At 38.4% G+C, this 13458-nt stretch overlaps 1 protein-coding gene across 2 annotated transcripts in view; it reads right to left on the bottom strand.

Moving 5' to 3' along the window:
* The window catches only part of Pli (E3 ubiquitin-protein ligase pellino), a 161550-nt gene that overhangs the window by 28650 nt on the left and 119442 nt on the right, over nt 1-13458 (bottom strand). For both annotated transcript variants that reach the window (XM_073962105.1, XM_073962106.1), the window contains exon 3: nt 11838-11930. In XM_073962105.1, coding sequence (XP_073818206.1) covers nt 11838-11930 — 93 coding nt within the window. The remainder of the gene's footprint in view (nt 1-11837; nt 11931-13458) is intronic.

Raw genomic sequence — 13458 nt, 5'->3', positions numbered from 1 at the left:
GTATATTAGCACCAGTAGATACGACATATACATTGAAGACACATTAGGGGGGTACATGGCTGAAAGATTGTCAAGTCAGAATTGAAGGGAATGGTTGCTTAAAATCTGGTAGAGAATCCACACAAATGGAAAAGAAGTAAAAATCAGCCGGCTCTGCTTACAACTAAATATCCTTAGCCTATGACTACTTAAATATCAATAGAAAATAGAGATTGATAATTTTAACAATAAATACAATTTTCGTAGGTGAACTGCTCTCTCCAGAAATCTTCTGATATTCTTAAATATTCACCACTCTTTAATTAATCTCATTAATAACATCCCCGCTATAAACTGCCCTTGTTTTTTTTTGTGTTTTTAATTTAAAGCCACTGATCTTTTAAGGACAGCTAGCCAAAGCCAAGACGTAGCAATCGCCGGCATTGTATCGAAGCCATTAACTTTAGTTGCCCGTAGTCTTACAAATGGCTCTTTTATTGCCATGATAATAATCTACAACGCCAACAGAAACAACAACAACACCATCTCATCATCATCATCCACCAGTTTATCAGTATTACATACTTATCTCCGGTATTGTATTGTAGCCGTTACTAAGTTCAACTCGTATTATTACAACAATTTCATTCACAGACTTGGTTTTATGTTCAATTAAGTCATGCCACCAGATATGGTCGGTTGGTTGGTCGATCATGAACGCTTAATATAATTAATAAATTTATGACTTCTTTATTTACAACAACAGAAACAGGGTAGTCGAAGACGAAGAACAAGCTTTTCAATGTTATGAACTCTTGATAAGGTTATAGCGAGAGATTAAACGATCTGAATCAAGATGAGCGGTCACATAAAGTGTCCTTGTGATAGTTATTGAAATTAATGTTCAATGATCTGATATGGCTGGCTTGATAAGCAGATGAATGAATAACTTATCTGTGTTTATATAAGAAATGTGATGATTATTCCATGGTATCCAGATAAGTAGACTGTTTCGCCCATTTTATTCAAATAAAAAGTAGAAACAGCGTTAAATTCGGCCAGGCCTCCACCACTTATCTGCGTTCATTAGAATATATTAACTGATGAATAGCACTTCATTTAAATCCTAATGTCTAAGTCTACTTTCAATTAATCGACATTTTGCAGTCAAAAGTCTAAAAATCGTAGTCGACTTTTGTCTGGAGGGAAAACCGCATAATCGATTATCTTGTGATCGATTTTCGAATTAGCCCACAGATTGTTGACTTGGCGGTTTTAGAGTTTCAAAACTCGGAAATCGACGAATAGTCGATTATAATCGATTTTCTGCGGTTATAAAAAAGTCGAAAGTCGAGTTTTAAGACAACTGAAATAATCGCCAGGCTGAAAATGGCATTTTTTGTTTTGGACCAAAATTGAAATGTTGAAAAATCGATTATTGCTTTCCATTACCTATCCCTAATGAATGAGACCACGATGTTTTCTGCGTAATAATTTTCTATCCATTGAGAATCCGAATACCAAGTAACACCCACTTTCAAAGCAAATGTATCAAAGCCCTTCAAAATAACTGAAATCGGTCGGTATCGTTTTATGATGCCCTAACAAATTTGAAATTTTGTACCCACCGACACCTGCAAACCAACTTCGGTCCCAGAATCGAAGTACATAAAATCGGGCGTTGCCGTTATATGTGTATTTATTAAATCGTGAATCTATATCCTAGTGGAGAATATACGAGTATACCAAACATAAGCCATTTCGGTTCAATAATTTTGGTAAAATCCTTCCAAATCTATGAGTACCCTTCTATGTAGGCAATATCGAAACGTGGACCTATACCGACAATTCTCTAAAGAAATCTTTTATAACCTTACTGAAGACAAAATAAGCTACACATTTTTCAGATGTAATTCGAATTATTTTAATTGTAATTCGAGAATTCTATTTATAATTCGTAACATTTCATTTGTAATTCGAATTATTCCATTTGTAATTCGAAATATTCCATTTGAAATTTGAATTATTCCATTTGTAATTCGAATTATTCCATTTGTAATTCGAATTATTCCATTTGTAATTCAAATTATTCTATTTGTAGTTCGAATTATTCCATTTGAAATTCAAATTATTCCATTTGTAATTCAAATTATTCCATTTGAAATTCGAATTATTCCATTTGTAATTCAAATTATTCCATTTGTAATTCAAATTATTCCATTTGTAATCGGTCCACTTCATCCGGTACCTCCCCCACAAAAGTTCGAAAATGTTCGGAAAATTTGTGAGCACCATAACTCTTGAAGGGAGAAACCGATTTGATCCAAACTGTGCACATCGTTAAATTTCTACCAGACTTAGATGAGGTTCCAATATGGACTCAATCGTTCCACTTCTTCGGGTACCTCCCACACAAATTTTCGGCAAAGTTCAGATTAGGGCCTGCTCTCGAATCGCTTTGATTTTTGTTGCAACAACTTGTATTCACTGTCCCCCATACAACGGTACAAGTTTCATCAGGGGCAAGTCCATACTTCCTCAGAAAATAGCCTGAAAGGTACAAAAATCCCTATGACACCGTTTGAGTGGCTGGAGCGCAAGATAACTCTCCAACGGACCTGCCGATTCGGTCCAAAATATGGCCTTCGTAAAATTTTGTGCAAACTTAGTTTAGGTTGGAAGATAGCCATATCGGTCCACTCCTTCAGGTACCTCTCCCACAAAAGCTCAAAGATGTTCGGAAAAATTGTGCGCACGATAACTCTTGATGGGGGTGACCGATTTGGTCCATACTTTACACATCCTAATACATCTTCCACATGTAGATCAGGTTCGAATATGGATTATATTTGTTCACACCTTCGGGTACCTCCCACACAACATTTTGGATAAATTCACTTTAAGGCCTGCTCTCGAATCACTTTAGTTTTTGTTGAAGCAACTTGCATTCGCTGCCTCAATTACGCCAGTAAAAGCTTTTTCAGGGGCAAGTTCATACTTCTTGAGAAAACAGCCCGAAAGTTGTAAAGACCCCCTATGGCACCAAATGTAGTGGTTAGAGAGCTCGAACCAAATCCTGCGTTCGTCCACACTTTTTATATTCTTCGAATATTAGATGAAATTCGAAGGCGGTGCTTATAGGTCCACTCCTTCCGGTACCTCACCCACAAAAGTTCGAAAATATTCGCTAAACGTAGCAACCGATTTGGTCCAAACTTTAGATCTCTAAATATTGTCGAAACTTAGTTTGTCTTCAAATTTTGGGCCCTATCTGTCCAGTCCTTGTGGTACCAACCACACAAATGTTCAACATTAAGGGTCTGTTCGAGGATCCTTTGGGCATTTTTACCGAAGGGTTTCCTAGTGGCCCTTTTTACAGCGATAAAAAAAACTCTATCGATATCGCCTCAAATTTTTGAGCTATCCATACTTTTGTCGGTTCATACTCCTAACATTTTGAAAACCTCCCTAAATACATAAGTTTTTTTGGGGAAAAATCCACACAGGCTAAGGGTATATCACTGTCGGCAAAGCCGACTGATACTTTTTTACTTGTTTTTAAAGACTTTATTAGCGCAGGGGATAGCAGTCTCGATAAGCTTTCCAATGGTACCCATGTTGTCCTGGCAGAATTTTCCTTAAAGGATCTGTGGTCAAAGCAGGTATCCCTATTGCAGGGTTTATCCCAAAAACAGTAAATATCACGACATCGGGAAAATTTTTAAAGGTTTTATAAGCGCATGGGATAGCTGTACCGATAAGCTTTCCAATGGTACCCATGTTGTACTGGCAAAATTTTCCTTAAAGGATCTGTGCTCAAAACTAGTATCCTTATTGCACGGTTATTCCCAAAAACAGTAAATATCGAGACATCGGGCAATCGTTTTTAAAGGTTTTATTAGCGCATGTGATAGCTGTATCGATAAGCTTTCCAATGGTACCCAAGTTGTCCCGGCAGAATTTCCCTTAAAGGATGTGCGGTCAAAACAGTTATCCTTATTGTAGGGTTTATCCCAAAAACAGAAAATATCGCGACATCGGGCAATATTTTTTATTAGCGCAGGGGATAGCTGCCTCGATAAGCTTTCCAATGGTACCCATGTGTCCTGGCAGAATTTCCCTTGAAGGATCTGGGGACAACATTAATATCCTTATTGCAGGGTTTATCCCAAAAACAGTAAATATCGCGACATCGGGAAATATTTTTTAAAGATTTAATTAGCGTAGGGGATAGCTATCTCGACAAGCTTTCCAATGGTACCCATGTTTTCCTGGCAGAAATTTTCGTAAAGACCCTAAAAAAGATATTTTTACAAAGAAAACCATTTTTGAATAGCTTTGTTAACATTAACAGTGCTCTGCTAACGCGCTTTTAGCAAAAGCGTTAACAGAGTGCTTTGTTTCTCCGCTAGAGTGATTTGTGTCTTCGCTAATTAAATACTAATTTATCTTAATGGACATTCGTTTCAGTTAGTCAACGTATAACTCAGAGGTTTTGAACCAATATTGCAGGAAGCATGGACTTGTTCACTAAAAATATAATATCTATGAAGCCGATATCTACCGATCATCTTCGAACATAAACTAAGTTAGAACAAAATATTACGAAGAACAAATTATGGACCAAATCGGTTCATCCGTCAGAGTTATCGTGCGCTCCAGCCACTACACATGATGCCATAGTGCTTTTTTAGATATTTCGGGTAATTTTCTCAGGAACCACCATCAGTAGAGTAGGAATGGGAACCAAAGCAGCTGCCAGTGTTGCCAGATAGAAGTGCCAACTTGCTAATAGTGTTACCATATTATGTAGTGTGGACACAAACCAAAAGCACATTATTCTATTGGGCACCATATGGCGCTGGCAACACTAGCAGCTGCACTGATTCTCATTTCTACTCTACATCGGGTTAATATTGCGATCTTTAACGTGTTTGACAGGTTTAGATGAACAGGCGTACGGACGGACGGACAAACCTTTAGGATAAACACGGCCTTTGGAGGTAACTCACTTAAAATTGCAAAATGTGCAGTTTAAGGACATGCTTGGGATTCCATATTACGACGGTACAATTTATTTCGGGGTCAAGCCTGAAATGTTCCCATATTTAGGGCAACTCCTTCATACAAATCTCCTCACCAACTAAAATGACTGATGAACACGATAATTTACGAAATGAGTATCGAAACTTTGAATCGTAAAATTTCTTCCAAACGTACATAAAATTCCAAGAAGGTAGATATCGCACAAGACCTGCCTCACAAAAGTTCAAATGTTTCGTTTAAGCTCAGTTTTAAGGCTGTTCGAAGATAGCTTTGAAATTTTTACCGAATATACTTCATGGGCAAGTTTATGCCTACTGACATAATTGTCCAACCAGAACTAAAATGACTGGAGGGCACACTTTCGCATACAAATTGAGTATCCGATTTGGCCTAAACTTTGCAAATCGAAGATTTTCCTTCAAACTTGAATTTTTAAGAAGTTTCTATATCGGACAACACCATCGGGAATCTTCCTTACAAAAGCTTAAAATTCTCTTGAATGCAGTACCCATTGATCTTTTAAATAGTTTACCGATGGGCCACTTTAGGCCCTGTTCACAGCGATTTAATGTTTTGAGTGGCAAAACTGTGCTTCCTGGTTCCATGCTTAATGGTCCCAACGCTCTAAAAATCCTACAGTGACAAATGGAAACGATATCGTAATATTTCTCATAAACTTAAATCAAGTTCAAAAATGTACTATATCGGACATCTTCCACGATCCCTCCCTCAAAAAGAAAATATGGGAAAAGGTGGCGTTTAAGGTCTGTCCGAGGATTGTTTTAAAAATTTCATCGATGTTAGTCCCTGTGATATCAATCGGTTTACACGGATTAATATGAGGGAAGTCTCCCTTGTCCCTTCGGGCATGATGGTGGGAACATCTATACGTCGTGGTGCTTTATGTGAGTACCTACCATGCGGTCTACCTCACAGTGCTCTTAACACCGGGTGAATACAATGCGTCTACCAACGCCCCCGCACAGAAGTACGAGTACCAATTCACTAACACGTATTTGGACGTGGTTGCCACCTTGGATAGGAGCGGAGCCTATCTAAACTCCTGCCTTTTTATGGGTCAGGCACCCGGTTGATATGCAACTCTACATTCGAGCCTAAACTCTACCCGCGATTTGGGTCCAAACCACAGCCACCGCGATGCTCCCACAAGGGGGCCAACACCAACTGCCAGGCCAGACCCGAGGATCTGGGGGCACCTGACACCCGCGGTACCAGAATATAGCCTCCGGTCAGGCTTCGTGGCTAATGACCACTACCAGTTGGACTCCAAACAGCCCCGGACTGGTGACCTCCTCCATATAAACCAGCGGAACAAACATACAAGACAGGACCACAAACATTTAACATGCTGTCCTCACGGACTGCACCATGGGCCCACAGGGACCGCGGCAACGAACAACACAAACAATATATGAGACCACCCTCACGGATGGTTGGCACGACATCCACACCAGGAAAAACGACGCCGCACCAACACCAACTCTCCTCCAACACCAACACGCCCAAATTGTAGAGATGACTATGTGGAGGAATTACCTCCACTAAGTCTAGTCCTTCTCCTAACAAACAACTAAAAGTCCGTCTGTCTCCAAGTGTCCTACTGAAATCCCACCCCGCCCCTCCATACGTGATACCCATATTGACTAAATCTCTAATGTCTTCATAGTACCGACATTCCGTCAGTATATGCCACCAGTCTTCAGTCATCCCACACCCACATAAATCTGTCCCGACCAGGCCTCTTGCATATAAAAATGCATTTAGAGAGCCATGCCCCGTCAGTAAGAATCTCAGACTGATGCTGAAACCGAAGTCTGGGCGGTCCAGTAAGAACGTAGCGAACGTTCGTACGTCACCCTCCCTTTGTCACTGTCCGTCCACCTAGTCCGCCACCTAACAGCAGCACGCTCCCGAAGGATTGCACTGCGCCGCCTAACATCCCCACCCACCAGATCAGAAGGCCCGAGCCAATCATCCTCAGACAGTTGCAAGCTACGCTTCAGCTTGTACAGAACAGTCCTACATCTCGCTTCCAGGTCAAAGGACAGGGCGCCAAGTAGCACCTGCATTGCGTTCGTGGACACACTGGCAGACATGCTAACATGACCACTCGTTGAGACGACAAAAGCTTTCTACGCCCAACAACAGATTCTGCTGCAGCACATCATACAGGTGCACCACAGGCAACAAAGAGTCCACTATATATGGTGCGCACGGAACGTCTGCTCAAACCACAGTCGGTCCGCAATACCCTTCTAACCATAGCAGCTACAGCAGTTAACTTGTCCTTCAAACGATCAAAGTGCGGCAGGAAATTCATTCTCTCGGCCATCGTTATCCCAAGGTACTTGACCTGCTTGACATAACGTATGCCGTGGTCACCAAATCGAACGTGGGGAAGTCGACTGTGCGCTAATCTACCTTTCAGCAGCATTAGCTCAGTCTTCTCCTTAGACACCTCAACACCCACTCAGTCACTCCAGGCCCCCTCGATGTCCATGGCCTCCTCAGCACGACGTTCCAGTTCGGCACGAGCCTCACCTTCGATCATGATGAGGAGATCATCAGCATACGCACAGATCTTGAAAGTGGTCGCTAACTCCCGCAGCAGGGAATCCATCATGAGGCTCCAAATAAATGGACCACAGATAGACCCCTGAGGGCAGCCTCGCTCCACATCTGCCCAGACCATCTCATTGGCTCCCACGACACAAGGCCTTCGTCCACTGAAATAACTCGACCAGAGAACAAACTCCCGACACCTGATCTCAGATAGCTTTTCGAGCACGCTATCCCACGAAAGGAAGTCAAATGCACCCTAAAAATCAACAAATATGCATAAGACATATTTGGCATTTGACCCGCTCAGACTGTTCTGCACATGCGTCCACGCGTCCACCGTACCTCTACCCTCGACAAAGCGGTGAAGGACTCACGCCGCGGCACTCCCCAAGCCTTGCCACCATAATCCTCTCCAGCACTTTTCCAAGCACTACTCTAATCCGGCAGATACTGTCCGCAACTTCATTACGCTCCAAGTCCGGAGGCTCACCCAACTCCCACACAAGCGGGGGAGGTGAATGAGTCTCCGACCTTGGGAAGAAAGACCCCAGTAAAAGCCCTACGTTTCCCGTCCACCTCGAGGCCGTCGACGTGGAGCCAAGACGCAACGCCTGTAGGTCAACCTGACGCTTAGACTCACCGTGTCGGCACACAAGGTATACCTTTCCCCAGGGATCATCCCTGTTATCCTGTATAAATCACCTCCAATCGTCTTTTTTACGTCCTAAGAACAGCAAGGAACTCAGCTTTACGCTGAGTCAAATCTTCTGCATTGGTTCGTCTTGCCCTTTGGAAACGCTTCTTCAGGCGCGCAACTCCCCTCCGCATCAGACCCAGCTCACGGGTCCACAATTTGACCTTACTTGGTTTCACACGGCGTCTGCCAAGGAGTACGTACATATATAATGGACGAAGATTTGTGTTGTCATTTTAAGAAAAACTTGAAGCTCTAGACTTCTCATAACCTTTGCAAGTCATTTATTTTACAGCGCCATTAAATTTAAATCCATTAACGGAGCAGCCACTTCATTTAAGCAACAAAAATTTGTCATTTAAAACACAAACAACAAATATTAAATAATTAACAAAGTCTAAAACTTCTGATGAAGTTCAAATACTTAAAAATACCCTCAGGATGATATATTTAAAATAACACGCACACTCATCCTCCTCTTCATTTATAATTAGACATCGGATTTTGCATATTTGCATATTTTTTATTAATAAAGATACGAAAATTCTGATTGGACCAAAATTCGTTTTGAAGAAAACTGAATGCAATGACAGGCTCATATTTTTTATTTTTTTGCATATTTTGCATATGCACAAAATATGCAAAAAATATGCAAAATATGCAAAAAATATGCAAAATATGCAAAAAATATGCAAAATATGCAAAAAATATGCAAAATATGCAAGTAATTTTTTTGACAAAAATCATCAAATTAAATTTGGAAAGTCATCAAAAAGTGTTCTATATTAAGTTTATTGCCGTTAAACGTCGATTTCTTAGCAGATTATCATGTTATTAGTTATTATTCCGCCACAGCAATAAATCTGGACTAAAAGACGTAGAAAATTTCCTATAAGACAGCCTTCTTATTACAACATAAGTTGCTTTCTAATACAAATTTGTTCAAAAACTCAATCAGAAATGTCAAAATGTATGTATCCAAATATGTTGATAGGTTCTGCTCGGCCAAAATTGTCTGACAGAATAACAAATGAGCTAGAAATTAAGACTAAGGAAATATTGAATATTACATAAAATCTTTCATATTTAATTAAAAACATATAACAAATATATACGGTGCCATCATGAATATTTCCCTCTGAATTTTCCACACGGAAAATAATTTTTAAAAGTGAAATTCTTTTAAAATCAATATTTGTTAAAAGTTGAAAAGTACTAGATTCGCTTCATTATGGCGTATACTAGTCGAATCGACAAAAATATTCCCTTTTTGAGCATAAATACGGAAATAAAAAATTGTGAAATTGGGGAAAGGAAACAAATTCTGCACGGAATTTTTATTCATGATTGCACTGATAACTATATTTTAATACGCTAAGGGTATTATGTCTTAGTGAATGAGTTTGCAACATGCAAAATGAAACGAAATAGACCCACAGTTCCTTTTGATGATCTGCATAGATTCGCATCTCGCCATGTCTTTTTGAAAATAAAGCACGGGTCACATTTATAGACCACTTCGCATAAAAATTGGGGATTTTTTGGGCCTAGGGCGATCCCTATTTTGGTAAGAATTGATTCTGATTTGGATATTGCTCCCATATATACAGTTGATTCGCGATAATCCCTACACCACAGGTTTCGGCGGTGTCCGAATTATCAAAATGTTCGGATTAACGAATTGTAAGGAAAATAAATTATTTTATATGATTAAATCACTCGTGGAAGTTATATAATAATACTTTTTTAAATTGTAACTGCTAATTACGAACACTTAAATGAAAGTGCTCTACGTGTAAAAACTAGTGAGATTTTTCTACTCGAAAATCCGGAAAAAGAAAAAGGCAATCAGATTGTGAAAGTAGTGCTAGAAATATGGCGTTTTTAAAGTTTACATCAGGATGTAAGCAAACCTAGAGACGGATGCATAATTTCATCGTTTTGTAAATTAATATTCCTTAAAATCTTTGCCTTTTAGGGCGCGAATATTTTTCTTAATATATTTATTTATATCCTATACAACAAGACTAATGTGTCATGAAAGGTTTGTCCTTGTACTCGATAATTTTTACTAAATGTTGCTGAAACAATTTTTTTACCAACTTCTCCATTAAACAACTGTCAAAATTCAAAGCATTGGTAATAATTAGTACAAATTATCGAGTACACGGGAAGGTATAAATTAAACAATTGTGTATACAAAAGGGTTATGACTTTTCGACTGTGTTATCAAAATTGTTTTCCTGTAGCAGGAATGAATGAACTATATTTTTTAGCATTCCAAATACTTTTCTAGCAGAAATATGTGAGTGGTTTTGCCATTTAAAGACAATTCCAAGGTTTTTGACTTATTTTACCACTACCACTCTATTGTGTGGTTTTTCTAAGGGATGTCATATTGCCCTAATCATTGGACGTTCTTCATTTTTCTTATTATTCATCGTGGGTGGGTATAACAATAATGCATTACTTTTCGCCGAGGGGTGAACATTTTCCAATTCTGCATTATGCGTACAATATAGACCGAAATTATAAAATTATGTATTTTTAGTGCATTAAACTAAAACCATGTCATCAATACTAAAGCGGCAGTTAGAGCATTTTTCCAATGAAGCTTTTTGACCATAAAGAACAAAAATTGCCAATTTATGTCTGTATAAACTGAATAAAGGACTAAACACTATAAATATATTAAAATCTAATATGTGGATATTCAAAACTTATACTTTTAATTATAGTTATATTCCAGAACCTGGAATCGTAAATGGTACTTTAGTACTTTTTCACATTTTTCGCTAAAAAACGAACCCTTTTTCCAAAAACTAGAAAAAAAATGCGCTTTTATCTAAACAAAAATAGCGATGACTAACTCTAGCTCCTTTGTTTTTCTGCTAGACAATTTTGGCCAATTAGAAACTATCACCATATTTGGACACGTTGATTTTGACATTTCTGATTGAGTTTTTGAAATTTTTCCATTATCTATCTACATTTGTATAGGAAGCAAATTATGTTGTAATAGGAATGCTGGGTTATTTGACATTTGCTTACATTGTGAAAACTGATTTAAGTCTTGTTAGTCTAGATTTATTGCTGTGGCGGAATATCTGGAGAGTCTCAATAACATAATAATCTGCAAAAAACTATGTTAAACGTCAAAAAACTTAATTTAGAATGCTTTTTTGATGATTTTCCAAGTTTAATTGACGATTTTTGTGAAAAAAACACTTGCATATTTAGCATATTTTTTGCATATTTTGCATATTTTTTGCATATATTTTGCATATTTTTTGCATATATTTTGCATATTTTTTGCATATTTTTTGCATATTTTTGATATGACCCCAAATATCGAAAAATTGACCCTCAAAACGCCTAGATCCAAAATTTGAGTCCAATCGGATAAGAAATAAAAAACATGCTAAAATCCGATGTCTATTTATAATCTTGGCTTATCTTTTATTTAATTTTTCCATCCATTTAAGAGAGACAGACAAACTTTTATGAGAAATGTCAAATTCATTCATTCACTTACCCCAAAATAACTAATTCTCCATATTTAACGCGTGGCTTGTCGTGACCATCTGCATCGGATTCAGCCAATGTGGGCGATTCGGAACCGTCAGTGCTGCAAAAGAAAAAAAAAAAAAACACCAGAAAAAAAGTAAATATTAAGAAAATTAAAGTTTATGCCGTTTGGGAAGAGAGAGAGAGGATAAAAGATTATACCAACAAATTAAAGTAAAAAAGAAAGAAATTCAATCAGGCGGGTTAACAAACAAGCTTTTGAATCCAATGAAGTCGTACAACTTCATTCATTCATAAAATGTACAGGTCGGCAGGCAAAATGCATTTCGGGCCGACAAAAATTAAGGAATGCAGCAGCAGTGTTGCTTGTGGAGCATGGACAGCAGGACAAAACAAAAAAAAAAAAAACAACTGGCTTTACCGACAGCTAAATACTGCATCAGCCTTTGACTGCACAAAAAAACCAATAGCACGAGTGGTTCACCTATAGCATAGTACCTATAGGTAAACCACTCCTGTTATTGGTTTTTTGTGCAATCATAGGCTGAGCAGATCCTTAATTTTATTTCGCCTGTCCATAACCATTATTTCGTTGACGCAGGCCACTGAATCAAAAAAAGTTTGTTTCTTTCCTGTCCCACAGTGCAATTTAAGAATCTCTTTCAAAGTTCCTGCCCGGCAAAGGGGCCAACAAATCAAAAAGAAAAAAATAAACCAAAAAAAGTGGTTCAAGTTTGCTTGCAATTGCACTCAACTGGCTCGAAATTAAAACGTCGACATAAAAGGCAAGAAAAGAACACCAATTTAAGCAAAAGAAGAAGAAAGAAACAAGAAAAGAAGTAATTGCAGGTAGAAACATAAAAAAGTACTGCACTTTACTCAATTACAAGACGATGTCTTTGCTTTGCTTTTACAGGCAAATCAAAAGATCAAATTACAGCAAACAGCAATTTCCAAAGAAGAAGAAGGAGCAACTAGTTCCCCCGCCCTGGCCACTACACGAGGGTTGTGCCAAAAATGCATGTCAAGTGGCGAGAGTAAGTAAACAAAAGAGAAATGCATCTCCAAATCCCCCCAAAATACTTCCAATAAAATGGAACAAAGGCAAATTTAATTTCACACATATTGGGCACAAGTGTTCGTTAGTTAAAAAAGGGGATTCTTCTTCTTCTTCTCAGCATCACCATTCGAGCCAATCAACAAAATCCAAATGAATAACGAGGGTCGTTATAGTTTCTCATAATGTCAAGTAGCAATTAAATCTGTATGTGAGCTTATTAGAAAATTAAAAGTGATATGGAGGAACAATGGGGGACACAATGAAAAGAAAGCCATGTATGTTGGGAAAAATCATGTCAAGTACCCTCTACAAAACACCCACGCATCAATACCCACACACACAGAGATGGGGAGGCAAAGACTAATAAATACAGCCACATCAAGAGCAAAGCAGCAAATAAGATTAAATTAGAACTTAATTGAATGACAAAAAGCCCTGGCAGGCTGGCAGCACTGGCTGCACTTTATCCATCCATCATTATCGTGAATGTGAATATTCACTATGACGACTACAATGGCTGGAAAGTGCATTTAACCGTAGGGTATCTATTTGTGGTACATTTGGTCTT

Source organism: Musca autumnalis, unplaced genomic scaffold (genome assembly GCF_047663935.1).
Source record: "Musca autumnalis isolate F117 unplaced genomic scaffold, ASM4766393v1 scaffold_1, whole genome shotgun sequence".
NCBI classification, from domain to species: domain Eukaryota; kingdom Metazoa; phylum Arthropoda; class Insecta; order Diptera; family Muscidae; genus Musca; species Musca autumnalis.
This window is presented reverse-complemented; position numbering and strand designations above follow the sequence as displayed.